Raw genomic sequence first — 16,130 nt, 5'->3', positions numbered from 1 at the left:
AAAAAAAGAACCGGTTCTGCCATTTGTATAATTTTGCATGTTTCACGATATAAGCTTTCTTTAAAAAAATTTGATTTGTTTTGTTTTTGATTGAACTTTTGTTATATTTTGCGGTTTTCCTTTTACTTTTAAGGTATTTTAACACTACCAAAAATATGTTTCTCATATACATTTATATAACTACTTAAAGAACATCTTTTAACTTGAATAGTTCTGGCAGTTATTTTTGCATACATTATTTCATAATTTGCTTCCATTAAAAATATTTCTTCCATTTTTTCTTCCGTTTTCTCGATTCTCTTTGATTATTATACAATTTTTGCGAGACAAATACGCAGTTTCTTTATATACATAAATAAATATTCATATTGGATTTTATTACTGTTACGCATAGAATGCCTTGTATTTTATTGAATTTCTTTCACACCCCGCCCATTTCCTGCGATCAGGATCCACGTCACAGTATTACATTCCACTGGGAGCAGTATATTTATTGATGTGCCTGTGAAGCAATCTAGCCTTTCGGTTCGCACCATTTTCGACCTCTCTGACGCGTGCATTGCTGCTTTGCTATTCTTTCAGCTTTAAACAGTTATAATTTTCATGGTATTCATTCATGGTAAATTGCATTAAATAATAAATTTAAAATACATTTTTAAATACCTACTATGTTGAAAATGTGTGTTCGCCTGAGTATGTGTATGAATGTATGTGTATGTGTGTGTGTGTGTGTGTTCTGTATGTGCTTTCGCGTGGTTCTGAATATTTATTTATGATTCCCGATTAGGTTTTTGCATGCCTTGTGTTCTAAAGATCCATTTTTTCCCGCGGTGGTTGTGTTTTATTGCTAAGCATTTCTCCTGTTTTTTGGCAGTGCAAGTTGTTGTTGTGTGTACATGTGTGTGTGTCGTTTTCTCGCTGCGGGCTTCTTGTTTTCTGTTTATACAAAAATCGATTTCACTCATACTGAACATAAATTAAACCTTATTTAATCAGCATCTTCATTCGATTAGTGTCCTTCAAATAATCGATCAATTAATTCAAATACAAAGAAGGAGAAAGAAAGGGAACGCGAACATAAGCGTGATGAAATTCTTAAAATATTCAAAAGCCTGACATATACATACATATGTACATATATACATTTACATATGTACATACGGAGATGGCGCCAGCTCCAACCAGGCTCGCTGCGGCCGGCGCAGAGATCGTCCAAACGGCCACTCAAGCATTTTATACATGTATATATAAATTTGTTATATATGCACATATATGTACGTATCTGCATGAGTGTGTGTTTATGTGGGTGGGTTGTATTATGTTTTGTCTCTGATTGGATGATTGTTCTATTAGATACGACGATTAGTGCACTAATAGCATACACATATATATGTATTCTGGTACCAAATAACTCTCACTGGTGGATCGAATTTAATTTCTTCACCGCCTGCTGCCTAGCCCTTGCCCTTGAACCTACACCCCTGCCTGATCATATCCTTCTCGTTTTTGATCTCTTTCTTGTTCCCTCTGTTCATCGACGCCTCAAAACATCAGCACACTCCATCCCTCTCATTGCACTTTGCATTTGCATTCCACTTGAGGGAGTACAAGAGCGATCCCGCTCACGCTCGCACTCGAACTTCTTCCAACGCCTTCCACTCGTTGTCCACGCTGTGTGTTTGTGTCTGTATTTCCACTTTTGTTGCTGCTGCTGTTGTTTCGGCCATTTTTCTGCTTTAACCCTTGCCGACGGCTGCCTTACATCCGCCAATCCGCCTTGCATACGTTCAATCCCAGCCGTTCTCCTTGATCATGTGCGCCAGCTCGATAATAAACTTCCCCTCCTTGTACTTCTGGCTGGACTCGTAGGCGTGCTCATACTTCCAGCCCAGCGGCGTCTTGCAACATTCGCAGTAGATGTCGGCCACGGCGTGGAGTCCAGTGAGCAGGACCCGCTCTTCCGTCTGGCCACAGGCCACGTTCACCACCGAGTTGAAGAGGTAGGCCGGGCCCTGGCTGCCTTGGAACGACTTCGAAATGAGTTCGTCGTGGGAGGCGAGGTGGGCGCGGCAGTGAACACATGAGTAGGTCCGATTGGTGGACGGTAGATAGGCTTGAAAGGTTTTCACCATTTTTTCTGCTGCTGAATGGGTAGGTGCCCTCTTCTTGATCTCCCCTCCTTTGGTTGAGGCTTCAGCACTCAGTCCTTTCAATTTATGTGTTGTTTATCTCTTCCCTTTGGTCTTTTTACTTTATAGATGGCCCGCTGCTGAAGTACCGGATAAATATTTATTAGTGGCAAGGACATAAATGAAGAGATTACACAGCACATACCTTGGCCACGTCCAAAAGGCCACGAAACAATCTCTGTTCTCTTTTCACCGCTGGACCCTATGCTCGGGCGTTAACTGCGCGCTGCTGCAGCGGCAAATGCAGCAGCAGAAACTGCTGCGGCTGCTGTCATTGAACGATTACAGAGGCGTCCCTGTCCCGCCACTGATACCGAGATGACGCCGTCGACGACGCCTTTGTCTGGCCGTTCTGATCCCAAGTTATGTATATCGAATTTCCCGACAGCCAAAGCTGAAAATAAGAACAAAGTTAAAATATTAGTGCATGTGTAGCTCTGTGGTGGTGGTGCATCTTTCTGCAGGCGGCTATTGGTTTGCCAGAGAAGGAAAGTGCCAGGGGCGAAAGCGGGGGACGGAAAGTTATATATACATATATGTATGTATATGCCCGGGGCATTTCCATTATCGATTTCCATTTACAATCTCTCTTGCCCACACGCAACAACACGTATGATTGACCGACCCGAAACAAAGAAATACAACAAAAATGTACGTATGGATGTATAATATGTACAGAAGAACACATATGTACATATGTATGTATATGTACATATACCCTTGCAGCTCGAGTACCGTAAAAGTTCAAGTCTCTGACGATTGGCTTTCTGCTGCGGTTGGCGTCACTTTTCATTTGTTGCTTCTGTTTTGACTGCGGCTTCTGATATGTATGTTCAGTGGCGTTAGCAGTAGCAGCTGTCGACTGAACCATTTCAAACCCTGTTGATTTACTATATATCTGGGATACATATTTTTATAACTACTATTTTCCATTTTTGTATAATAAAAATCTTTTTTCGTTCCGCAAAATTGCAGAAACATTGAAGTATTCCAAGGGAATGGTGCATAATGCCATGAAACATAGCACAAAAATAAAAACTATCCCAAACTCTGGAGAGGAATATGTACACTCATGAGACAGACCCATTTCCTCTTCTAATATTAAAAAGAATTCTTGATTCTTAAAATATATTCTTGATCAGCATCAAAAACCGAGTCGATAGAGCCATGCCTGTCTGTCCGCACACTCCTATCCTATCGAACCTGATATCCGCCCCGCATAGGACGAAAATCTGTGTCATCCACAGATCTCAGAGACTATTAAGGCTAGAGCATGAATCTGGATCACATCGGATCAATTTTATAACCAAAAGGAGCAAACCAATTTGCAGTGGCTACGCAGCGTCCGTTAACACGTTCTTACTGTTTTTCTGTCTCTTTCGCACGTACTCTTTGTCGTACGTCCTCGCCGTCTAGCGGAGAGCCATACGGACTAAGTATCGGGTATAAATATAGAGTTGCGGTCGCAGCTGGAACTCACAACGTTCCCCCTCGCTTCACTTTTACTTTAGGGACTGCAAAGATAAACAAACTCAATAAAACAAACATAAAAATTAAGATCACTTCAAAGTTACTTAAACTATTCATCCAAACCTCCGGATGGGACTGCCCTACACCTGCCTTCATGACCTAGCCCAACCTATTCCGATAATCAATCAATGATCTCTTGCATTATTTTGTAGAATTTTTTAAACGAAAACACTCCATTTCCAGATACTTTTGTTCCGATAATTTAACAAATTGGCACATAGTTTCATTAACATCTGAAACCCATTATATATATACTTTATGTTCCTCAAAGTCTCTCTAAAAACCCTAGTAAGTCGTTTTTTAAGGAAAAGCTAATTTAATTATATATCAATTGGTTTCATTCAATTTAGAAAATAATATCGGGACAAAAGTATATGGAAATGGAAATATGGACTTTTCGAAGGAATTTCCCATATACAAAATTAAATGTCTTAAAAACGAAATAGTATCGGCTAACGGTACATTTCCTAACTTTTCTTATGGAATATAAAAAAAAAAGTAAAACAGGAAAATTAAATGTTAAAAATTGTATACAGATACCCGATTCGCAGAGTTTTGCAAGGGCAGGGGTCGCGGCTCTACAATCGTAGCCGGTATTCAGTCAGTAAATACATACATATGTATGTATGTTTATGTTTATGGTTTATGTACATATGTATGTAACCTATACAACAATATATTATATATTTAATTCTACGTAAGCACTGGAATTCGTCTCGGAGCTGATGGCTCTCCGAGACTCTCGCCGCATGCTCTCTCTCTCTAAGTTTTTTGGTATCGCTTTCCGCAAAATGGACAAATTGATTTGCTGCTTAATGTGGGGGGGGGACGGAATTCGGCAATTTTTCTCAGTTTTGCTAGCACTTGTCATGGGAGATGGGAAAAACATAGAGAGAAAGAGAGAAACATAATGTCAATTCTTCCATTTCGTTTATCCTCTTTACACCTAATGACCAATTTTATTAGAATTTAAAAAATTTTATTTGTCTCCATATTTCCGCCAATGTTTTGTATTCCGCTATAAGCGTCGCGCTCTACTCACACCAGCCAGCATTTATACATACATATCTCGTTCCTCTCCGCTAAGGGACTTACACTGCACGAATAAGAGTATGTAAAGGAGAGAGAAAATGAGTGAGCGCATGGAAGGGGGTTGAGGAGCCACTGCAGTTTTATTTGCTCCTCCTGGCTAATAACACAAATAATAAACCGATCTAAATCAGATTTGGCAATCTGGTAGATATGGTCATTCTCAATGATTCTGCGATTTGTTATGATTTTTTAAAAAGAACGAGGGGGAACGTTGTGAGTTGCTGCGGAGACCGCAACTCTACAGTTATACCCGATACTAAGTCAGTATGGCTCTCCTCCGGCAGAGGCCGCTAATATTAAACGACACGACAAGGAGTGCGTGCGAGAGAGACAGAAAATCAGTCTGAGCGTGACGTCGGGGGCTGCGTAGCCAGTGCAAATTGATTTGTTCCTTTTGGCTATAAAAATGATCTGATCTGATCCAGATTCAGCAATCTGATAGATATGGTTATTATCTATGATTCTGCGTTTTTAGTTTTCTCGAATGTGCAATATTGTGGATGCAACAGATTTTCGTCTTTTGTGGGGGCGGAAAAGGGTGGGGCGAAATTCTGAGATATACGTTTTATAGTGAGATCTAACAGAAGTGCGGACACCAAATTTGGTTACTCTAGCCTTAATAGTCTCTTAGATTTGTGGATGCCCCAGATTTTCGTCCTTTGCGGGGGCGGAAGGGGGTGTGGCGAAATTTGGACACGAAACGGTCAAGGTCCGATATCACAGGAGTGTGGATACCAAATTTGGTTGCTCTGGCTCTTATAGGTTCTGAGATCCTTGAACTCATATTTTGCAATTGGCAAAGCCGACCATGAAACCTCTGTGTTAGAGAGAGACAGAGCGAGAAAGAATGAAATTGTTTTCTTGATTCTGGCTATAATAATTATACGATCTGGTTGAGATTTTACACTCTAGAACATATAGTCATCCTCTACGATTCTGCGTTTTTGGTTTTATCGTATCTTTAAAAATGTGGATGCCACAGATTTTCGTCCTTTGTGGGGGCGGAAGTGGGCGGGGCGAAGTTTTGAAATATTTTTGTAGCAGTGACATATCACAGAAGTCTGGATCCAAAACATCGTTGCTCTAGATCTTATAGTCTTTGAGCACTAGGCGCTGAAGGGGACGGACGGACGGACGGACGGACGGACGGACGGACGGACGGACGGACGGACGGACGGACGGACGGACGGACGGACGGACGGACAGACGGACAGACAGACAGGGCTCAATCGACTCGGCTATTGATGCTGATCAAGAATATATATACTTTATGGGGTCGGAAACGATTCCTTCTGGACGTTACACACATCCACTTTTACCACAAATCTAATATACCCCAATACTCATTTTGAGTATCGGGTATAAAAAGCGGACGTATTCTCCAAATGCAAAGTATGCAAATTTGCTGCTGCTGACTCGGACGCTGACGGCGGCGTCAGCGCCTGCGTCTGCGCTAACGACTTGAACAAAGAAACCAAAGGAGCGCCCAGGCCCGGGCAGAACAAAGAGCTACACAGACAGCTATTCAGAGAGAAAGAGAGAAGAGGGAAATGCACCAGACAACAAAGAGATCTAAAACACCCCCGGCCGCCTGCTAGGAGGCGTGCCGGCCAAAAATTAATTAGCATTATAATTAGGATATTTGTCAACGACTCTTCTCCTCTCGACACCTAACTGTAATTAATTTAATAATATCGAAGCAGAAACCAAAACGAAAACGAAGAAGCAAAACAGTTCACTGAACCACAAAAAAAAAACAAAAAAACGAAGAAACGCGGTGGCGGTGGCGGTTGCGGTTGCGGTGGCAGCGGCGGAGAAGGGAAAGGTGAAGCTTCAAAAGCTATTCGTCACATACACACACATCTTATTCTGCCGTTTGTTTCTTTTCTTTTATTTATTATTATTCATGCAACTGGATTTTAGCTTATTTTTTCACCTTTTCAGAGTACTTTGAGCGTCTGCCTCTTCCCCACACTTTTTGTTTTTGCCAACGAAAAATCAGAAACCAAAGCGCGCTGCTCGAAACGAAACGAACGAATGAGCGGCGACGCGACGCCGTCTCCACTGGTAGAGTATTGTATTGGCCTGACAGCGGCGCTGGCAGTGGCAGCACCAGCAGCAGGTGGTCGAGACATCAGCAGCGACGATAAAGTACAAATATGATATGCAAAGTGCAACAATGGCAAAAATTTAAACGCATAATGCGTGCTCAATGAACAAACAAATTACGTACAATTTGCAAATTCAATAAAGACGACTGACCAACGAACGTACACAGAAGTAGCTAAAGCAGAAAATGAAGAAGAAAAAGTAAGAGCAAAATTATATACATTGGATAACATTAATATTCGTTTTTTTTTCAACTTCAAACGCGAATAAAAAGTACATATAAAACAACTAAAAACGAGGGGGAACGTTGTGAGTTGCTGCGGAGACCGCAACTCTACAGTTATACCCGATACTAAGTAAGTATGGCTCTCCTCCGGCAGACGCCGCTAATATTAAACGACACGACAAAGAGTGCGTGCGAGAGAGACAGAAAATCAGTCTGAGCGTGACGTCGGGCGCTGCGTAGCCACTGCAAATTGTTTTGTTCCTATTGGCTATAAAAATGATCTGATCTGATCCAGATTCAGCAATCTGATAGATATGGTCATTATCTATGATTCTGCGTTTTTAGTTTTCTCGAATGTGCAATATTGTGGATGCAACAGATTTTCGTCCTTTGTGTGGGCGGAAGGGTAACTCAAACGTAACTAACGTGTAACTCAAAATTTCGCCCCACCATTTTGAGTTACACGTTTTATAGTAAGATCTAACAGGAGTGCGGATACCAAATTTGGTTACTCTAGCCTTAATAGTCTCTGAGATTTTTGAATATCCCCAGATTTTCGTCCTTTGCGGGGGCGGAAGGGGGTGTGGCGAAATTTTGAAATAAACCCTTCTCGGTCCGATATATTAGGAGTGTGGATACCAAATTTGGTTGCTCTAGCTTTTGTAGTCTCTGAGATCTAGGCGCTAATGTTTTACTCTAAGCAAAGCCGCCTATGCTACGTGTGTGTTAGAGAGAGACAGGGCGAGAAAAAATGAAATTGTTTTCTTGATGCTGGCTATAATAATAATACGATCCAATTCAGATTCAGAATCCGCAGTCTTAAAGATATGGTCATTCTCTACAATTCTACGTTTTTGGTTTTCTCATATCTTTAAAATTGTGGATGCCACAGATTTTCGTCCTTTGTGGGGGCGGAAGTGGGCGGGGCGAAGTTTTGAAATATTTTTGTAGCAGTGACATTTCACAGAAGTCTGGATCCAAAACATCGTTGCTCCAGCTCTTATAGTCTTTGAGCACTAGGCGCTGAAGGGGACGGACGGACGGACGGACGGACAGACGGACAGACAGGGCTCAATCGACTCGGCTATTGATGCTGATCAAGAATATATATACTTTATGGGGTCGGAAACGATTCCTTCTGGACGTTACACACATCCACTTTTACCACAAATCTAATATACCCCAATACTCATTTTGAGTATCGGGTATAAAAACGAAGTTCTCTTCTATCGCTCACTGCTGGTACTACAGGGCAGTCAGTATGGCTCTCCTCCGGCAGACGGCTCTAACATTAAACGACAGAGTGAGTGCATGAGAGACAGAAAAAAAAGTCAGAACTTGTCATCGGGCGCTGCGTAGCCACTGCAAATTGATTGGTTCCTTTGGTTATAGTAATGTTCCGATCTGATTCAGATTTATCAATCTGGTAGATATGATTATTCTTTATGATTCTCTCTTATGATTTCTCGTACCTTTAAAATTGTGGAAGACAGAGATTTTCGTCCTTTGTGGGTGCTGAAGGATGTGGGGTGAAATTTTAAAACAAACTTGTAACAGTGAAATCTAACAGGAGTCTGCATAAATTTGGTTGCCCTAGCTTTTATAGTCTCTGAAATCTAGGTGCTCATAGGGACGGACAGACGAACGGGCAGACATATATGTATATATTTTATGGCGTCGGAAAGGAATCGTCCTTCTGGACGTTACACACATCCATTTGCACCACAAATCTAATATACCCCTATACTGATTTTGAGTATCGGGTATGAAAAGGGCATCATAATACACATATGTAATAATATGTAAATGCAACAATAACGTGTATTTTATCTATGCTCTTTATTTGGCTTTTAAGGTTGTGTGAAAATTTGAAATCAATTTTTTCTATTACTTTTGAATAAAAATGAACAAAATATTTCCAGCCTGCTGAGCTGTGCTTTCGGACTAGTCGACAGCCCTACTCAGCTGTCAGTTGTCTAATAGAAAATTATAAAAAAGTCGAGCTGAGAGATTTATTTTGTCAGGCAGGGCGAGAAGGAGCAAATCAAAATCGAAGTTCTAACTTATAAATTATTGAAACAAAATAAAGAATACAAACATCAGGTAAGCAACAAAATGTCTGCAGCCGGAGCAACATTAGCACGACTAACGAGGGTGAACGTTGTGAGTTGCTGCGGACACCGCAACTCTACGGTTATACCCGATACTAAGTCAGTATGGCTCTCCTCCGGCAGACGCCGCTAATATTAAACGACACGACAAAGAGTGCGTGCGAGAGAGACAGAAAATCAGTCTGAGCGTGACGTCGGGCGCTGCGTAGCCACTGAAAATTGATTTCTTGCTTTTGGCTACAAAAATGATCCGATCTGATCCAGATTCAGCAATCTGATAGATATGGTCATTATCTATGATTCTGCGTTTTTAGTTTTCTCGAATGTGCAATATTGTGGATGCAACAGATTTTCGTCTTTTGTGGGGGCGGAAGGGGGTGGGGCGAAATTCTGAGATATACGTTTTATAGTGAGATCTAACAGAAGTGCGGATACCAAATTTGGTTACTCTAGCCTTAATAGTCTCTTAGATTTGTGGATGCCCCAGATTTTCGTCCTTTGCGAGGGCGGAAGGGGGTGTGGCGAAATTTGGACACGAAACGGTCAAGGTCCGATATCACAGGAGTGTGGATACCAAATTTGGTTGCTCTGGCTCTTATAGGTTCTGAGATCCTTGAACTCATATTTTGCAATTGACAAAACCGACCATGAAACCTGTGTGTTAGAGAGAGACAGAGCGAGAAAGAATGAAATTGTTTTCTTGATTCTGGCTATAATCATTATTCGATCTGGTTCAGATTTTGCACTCTAGAAGATATAGTCATCTTATCGTATCTTTAAAAATGTGGATGCCACAGATTTTCGTCCTTTGTGGGGGCGGAAGTGGGCGGGGCGAAGTTTTGAAATATTTTTGTAGCAGTGACATTTCACAGAAGTCTGGATCCAAAACATCGTTGCTCCAGCTCTTATAGTCTTTGAGCACTAGGCGCTGAAGGGGACGGACGGACGGACGGACGGACGGACGGACAGACGGACAGACAGACAGACAGGGCTCAATCGACTCGGCTATTGATGCTGATCAAGAATATATATACTTTATGGGGTCGGAAACGATTCCTTCTGGACGTTACACACATCCACTTTTACCACAAATCTAATATATCCCAATACTCATTTTGAGTATCGGGTATAAAAAATCTCTTAAACGGTTGGGCCCATTTTTTTTTGAACAGCGATACAAACGGCATATAAAATGTATTGCATAAATTATATAAATCATAAGCTCACTTATGGACCTTTACGTATACTGATTAAGTGGAGACCATAAGGAAAAAGCAGGCAGTGAGTGAGCAAAATATATAAATGTATGTATAAGGCATGAATTACTAAATATAATCATTTTGGCTTTTTTCTAATGAAGTTCGCGATAATTTAATTTTTTGTTGGCGAATCCTGATTTTTTGTGGCAGCCGTGTGTACAATGTCCATACACATGTAGTTAGATACGAGTATGTACATAACCATGTAGATATGTATATACATACATATGTACATATGTACATGTCATATGAACGATCGAAGTGCAAGGGTATGCAAGGCCTCAGGGCCCAAAGCAAGTCAAATTTACTTAAATACATATGTATGTGAGATCGGCAACGGTGGACAGAATATTTGTTGCGCTTGTTTCATACGACTGCACTAATGCTGGACAGAGGTCTTCTGGTCATGACAACTTTAGCTATGTATAGTATGTATGTATGTATGTTAATATGTATGCACACACATAAACCCAGTTTTATAATATGGAAATGCCATAGAAGTGGGCTGTTTTGGTTCGGCCCCTGTTGGCGTGACTGTGGCAAAGTCCCCACCATGCTGTGTAACGGTAAGTCTGCTCATGTATCGTGATAAGTTTTTGGGAATGCGATTGCGATTGTCTGTCAGCGTTGCTTGCGGATCGCAAGCCAGACTGGATTGGATTGCCGCAAGCCCAGTTCAAAACTGCATGCATACATACATATGTATGTACATAATTAACACCGAAACCGCCTAGTCAGCTTTTTCTGTTCTTGTTTAATTGAGAAGTACATACGAGTACGCATTTACAGTGAAAATGTGGCGGCGCGGCACGGAATCTGCGAGCTAATTCGCGAAGTGGCCCAGGCTCTATGGCTTTATTTGTTTGCTTATCTTCGTCTCTCAATGAAATTTGTTCTGCGATTGTTTGTTTTCGTTACTACTTTGCACCCGTGGAGAAGAAATGTATCCTATACTCGTTTTTTACACCAACTTGCTTAACCGGGATCGCATTTGATCAATTAGAAAGAAAACCATCTTTGTTTCTTTGAAAACTATTAAGTATCTTGATAGTTTGTACAGACTCTTCTATCAGTTGCTTCTGTAGGCAATATAAAAGGCGGAACATCAAAGAAGGGGTTTTTGGTAGATACTGCACCACTGCAAATTGATTTGTTCCTTTTGGCTATACAATTTATCCAATCTGATCCAGATTCAAAATTTTGAGATACACGTTTTATAGTGACATCTAACAGGAGTGTGGATACCAAATTTGGTTACCCCAGCCTCAATTTACGGGGGCGTAAGGGGGTGTGGCGAAATTTTAACACAAACTCGTCAAGGTCCGATATCACAGGAGTGTGGATCAAAAAGTTGGTTGCTCTTGCTCTTATAGTCTCTGAGATTTAGGCGCTAATGTTTTACGCTAAGCAAAGCCGGCTATGATACATACATACGTGTGTGTTAGAGAGAGACAGGGCGAAAAAAAATGAAATTTTTTTTTCGTTCTGGCTATGATAATGATACGATCCAATTCAGATTCCGCAGTCTAGAAGATATGTTTATTCTCTACGATTCGGCTTTTGGTTTTCTCGTATCGTTGAAATTGTGGATGCCACACATTTTCGCCCTTTGTGGGGGCGGAAGTGGGCGGGACAAAGTTTTGAAATACTTGTAACAGTGACATATGTATCACAGAAGTCCGGATAGTCACACTAGGCGCTAATAGGGACGGACAGACGGACGGACGGACAAACGGACAGACAGACATGGCTCAATCGACTCGGCTATTGATGCTGATCAAGAATATATATACTTTATGGGGTCGGAAACGATTACTTCTGGACGTTACACACATTCATTTTCACCACAAATCTAATTTACCCCAATACTCATTTATAGTATCGGGTATAATTAAATATTATATGCGTTGGTATATACATATGTATTTTGTGCTGTGTCAAAGTTGCACGTATTAGTAAGTTATTAGTAATGGTTTAGTATGTTGTTGATAACTTTTAAATATAATTGGTTTGTAATATCCAACTTTTTTTTGGCTCATACATACATATGTATGTATATAACTCGAACTCAATAAAATTTTCTTACACAAAAACACACCGCCCGTAACGCCTGTGATTATCGTGATGCAGATAAAAACTATGAGATCGATGCTATCCTAAGATATTTCTCTCTATCATGGCCAGGGGACAAAGAAAACCAGAATAACCAACAACTGACGAGAGAGAGAGATGGAGTGAGATCACACTTTTAGAAAAAGAGAGCTAGTACATATCATATACTATATGTGCATACGTATGTACATAAGGCTAGAAAACATTTATTTTCATTAAATATTTCCACATCGGGGGTAAACACTTTTCGGCTTCATTCGATTGCATTCGTGATTTCTTATCAGAAAACAGCCTGAACTTATTGCGTTGTGACGCTAGCGACAGACCGCTACAGTGGCAGCAGAAGAGAGGCAGAAGCGTAAACAACAATACACAAACAGCTGCGTCGACACACACACACACTCATGCGCACTACAGCTGTTAGTTTGTCTTTTGGTGTCTTGTGTGAGAATTGCTGGTTTTGTTCTATGTATGCAACAAACATAAACTGCGAAAATCCTTTCTCTTGGCCTCTGGCCCCCCCTGCGCAAACACTCTTGCGGCAGAATGGGTAGAAACAAAGTCAGCTGTGTGGAAGAAACGCAATACCAATGGCAGGTGAGAGACAAAGATAGAAATTAAGCATTTTCGCGACCCGCTCTCTCCTGCTCAAACTGAAGTTTTGCTGTCGAAAGGCGCAATTTGTTAAACAGTGGGCATACGCACGCACATGGAAAACAGCTATCTATACATACAAACAAACAAACATGTCTTGTTTTTGCTAATGCGCTGCGCTGCTTGCAACGAGGGGAGCGGGTAAAATAGAGGCATAACAACTGAATTTGGCTGAAAAATTATGTTAAAACAACTTACGTTTTGCCTGTTGTTTTTGTTTGCAAGAACAATGCACAGCCACACACACCACCATATACCGAGAACAAAAAAAGAGGCAGCAACGACGACGACCCACTGGAAAAGGCACTTTGTCCGTGGTACCCGTTTCTTCACTTGTATAATGCAGCAGAAGTTTGCATTGTTTCTATTTTACATTTGTTTGCGCTGCGCTCATATTCTGCCTTTAACAGCACCTGTTCTCTAACAGCGCACTCGCTGTGCACTTGCACCTAACAGAACAAGATGCGTCTCCAGAGTTTATTTTGGGTCGCAACTGCCATGGGATTCGGTAACCTTCCGTATATGCAACTGTCACACAGTACTGTATACTGTACACTTAAGCTATTTATTTCAATAACTTTACAACGCTATGCGATGCTTTTGGCTTACGTACTGCCTCTAACAGCACATCATTCTGTGCGCCCAACAGCACCAGTTCGCTAACAGCGCTCGAAGCGCATTTGTGAAAACCGCCAGGCACTTATATGCAACAAGCACTGAATTATCTGTGGAATGGATTTTAATGAAATATACGTGACTTTGTCACATCAAATTTTATATCTAACAAATCTTTTACCACCTTTTTTCCGTTACATTGGTGCTGTGAATGTGACAAAAAAAAAGCTGCGAACTTTCACGCACTTACAGCACTGTCCGAATTCGAGTCAGAGTCATCTGTTCTGTGCCAGTGCTGTCATCGATTGAAAAGCCTTAACATACCATATACGTTCCGTAAGTGCGAAGTTCCATACCTAGTTTTATTAAAAACGGTAGCAACAACAAATACAATACATACAAATAAGTTAAATTACCTTTAACAACAGTGGTGGTATCTGCCGTTGCCTTTACACCTGTGTGGCCTTCAAGCACTCGCACCTCCATAATAACTCGGTCTGTTTGTTTTACTTTTTTTTTTTTTTGCTGCTAGTCAGTCTCTGCCTGACGTTCGGCCCAAACTGATCAAGTTTTCTTTGTCATCATTCTGTTGCAGTATCCGAGCCCGATCCCAATGCTGTGGACCGTACACCTGGACGGAGGGCCTCAGAGGGTTAACCATGCCGCTGTGGGCGTGGGCGACTTAATCTACAGCTTCGGTGGATACTGCACCGGCTATGACTACCGCTTCAACGAGCAGATCGATGTGCACGTCCTGAACGCACACACTATGCGCTGGACCCTCGTCCCACAGCAGAACGACGAAGAAGGTGTTCCTCTCAAGTATCCGCTGGTCCCCTTCCAGCGGTACGGCCACACCGTGGTGGCCTACAAGGAGCGCATCTACATATGGGGCGGACGGAATGACGAGAACCTTTGCAACGTCCTCTACTGCTTCGACCCGAAGACTGCGAAGTGGACACGGCCCGTGGTTACTGGCTGCTTGCCCGGGGCCCGGGACGGTCACTCGGCATGTGTCATCGGCAACTCCATGTACATATTCGGCGGTTTCGTAGATGAGATAAACGAGTTCAGCAGCGACGTGCACACCCTCAATCTGGACACTATGGAGTGGACTTATGTACAGACATTTGGTGTTCCCCCCAGCTACCGGGACTTCCATGCCGCTGTGGCCTACGAGGAAGAGCGCATGTACATTTTCGGGGGACGCGGCGATAAGCACAGCCCATACCACAGTCAGGAGGAGACCTATTGCCATGAGATTGTCTTTCTGGACATGAAGACGAAGGTATGGCACCGTCCGTTCACGGCCGGAAAGGTCCCCGTCGGCCGGCGCAGCCATAGCATGTTCGTCTATAACAAACTCATCTACGTCTTTGGCGGCTACAATGGGCTGCTCGACCAGCACTTTAACGATCTGTACACGTTTGATCCCCGCAGTAAACTCTGGAACCTAATACGGGCCAATGGAAAGGGGCCGACGGCCCGCCGCCGTCAATGTGCCATTGTGATAGGCACACAAATGTTCCTCTTTGGCGGCACCAGTCCACGAATCTCCACAAGTACAACGGCGGTGCTGCAGCACGAGCAGCAGGGATATGCTCCGGCTGCACCTGGAGTTCAAGGCCATGCGGAGGCCCAAGACGCCGGGCCACCGCCGGTATTGCCTCTCATAGATTACAGCGACCTGCACGTGTTAGATTTCGAGCCAACACTGAAGACCCTGGCCACCATGGTGGTGCTGAAGTACCAGTTGGACATCTCCGGACTGCCACGGAGCTTTCGCGCCGACCTGCAGATGCTCACCCAGCCGAACAGTATTAGCCGCCCCATCAACCAGGCCGGGTAGCATCAAACAAGATTCCTGGACCGAATGCCACAAAATGCATAAAGGACACATTGAAATTAGTCTTAGCTCACACGGCGCGTGCGCTGAGGTCCGGGAAGCGGGTCCCATAACTCCCACAACTAGTCCGCTTTCCACAGGCACACGCACACATATACAGATCGAGCAAGAAATACTGATATTCTGGGAAATCCCGGTAATTGATGAGTTTCCGAAACTTTTTTTGGTACTTCCTTTAGATGCTTAAATCTCAATTAACTCAAACAAAATTATAATACTGATAATAACACGAGAGATTTAGTTTGTAAAACATTTAGAGAAAGGACCAAATAAAGCTCCTTTAGCTGTACTTGTTCCGAAATGTCCTCTAGCGCTCATTAGCGTTCG

The 16,130-nt window shown here is 42.4% G+C and overlaps 2 protein-coding genes across 6 annotated transcripts; one reads left to right on the top strand and one right to left on the bottom strand.

Moving 5' to 3' along the window:
- Positions 1-13: 13 nt before the first annotated feature.
- On the bottom strand, positions 14-13,789 carry LOC108152521 (protein yippee-like CG15309). 3 transcript variants are annotated; one of them, XM_017281921.2, is made up of 3 exons: positions 13,481-13,789; positions 2,335-2,583; positions 14-2,269 (listed from the first exon to the last, which is right to left on the bottom strand). In XM_017281921.2, the coding sequence occupies exon 3, from the start codon at positions 2,130-2,132 to the stop codon at positions 1,788-1,790; it is 345 nt and encodes a 114-aa protein (XP_017137410.1). In that variant the 5' UTR covers positions 2,133-2,269; positions 2,335-2,583; positions 13,481-13,789; the 3' UTR covers positions 14-1,787. The 3 variants fall into 3 exon arrangements, with proteins under 3 accessions (XP_017137410.1, XP_017137411.1, XP_033242232.1); XM_017281922.2 differs by having other exon boundaries at positions 14-2,266; XM_033386341.1 differs by lacking the exon at positions 13,481-13,789 and adding an exon at positions 6,748-6,837.
- Positions 9,231-16,104, top strand: LOC108152520 (kelch domain-containing protein 3). Of its 3 annotated transcripts, XM_017281919.2 has the most exons (3): positions 14,144-14,233; positions 14,326-14,392; positions 14,493-16,104. In XM_017281919.2, exon 3 carries the CDS (start codon positions 14,511-14,513, stop codon positions 15,744-15,746), a length of 1,236 nt encoding a protein of 411 aa, XP_017137408.1. In that variant the 5' UTR covers positions 14,144-14,233; positions 14,326-14,392; positions 14,493-14,510; the 3' UTR covers positions 15,747-16,104. The 3 variants fall into 3 exon arrangements, with proteins under 3 accessions (XP_033242231.1, XP_017137409.1, XP_017137408.1); XM_033386340.1 differs by lacking the exons at positions 14,144-14,233; positions 14,326-14,392 and adding an exon at positions 9,231-9,249; XM_017281920.2 differs by lacking the exon at positions 14,326-14,392 and having other exon boundaries at positions 14,127-14,233.
- The last annotated feature ends 26 nt before the right edge of the window (positions 16,105-16,130 follow it).

The sequence above is a fragment of the Drosophila miranda genome, chromosome XR (genome assembly GCF_003369915.1).
Source record: "Drosophila miranda strain MSH22 chromosome XR, D.miranda_PacBio2.1, whole genome shotgun sequence".
NCBI classification, from domain to species: Eukaryota; Metazoa; Arthropoda; class Insecta; order Diptera; family Drosophilidae; genus Drosophila; species Drosophila miranda.
Note: the sequence above shows the minus strand (reverse complement) of the source record. Positions and strands in the feature narration are given on the sequence as shown.

Bases quoted from the DNA above. Each gene is read 5' to 3' on its own strand.
- LOC108152521 (XM_017281921.2), bottom strand. From the start codon at position 2,132: ATGGTGAAAACCTTTCAAGCCTATCTACCGTCCACCAATCGGACCTAC.
- LOC108152520 (XM_033386340.1), top strand. From the start codon at position 14,511: ATGCTGTGGACCGTACACCTGGACGGAGGGCCTCAGAGGGTTAACCAT.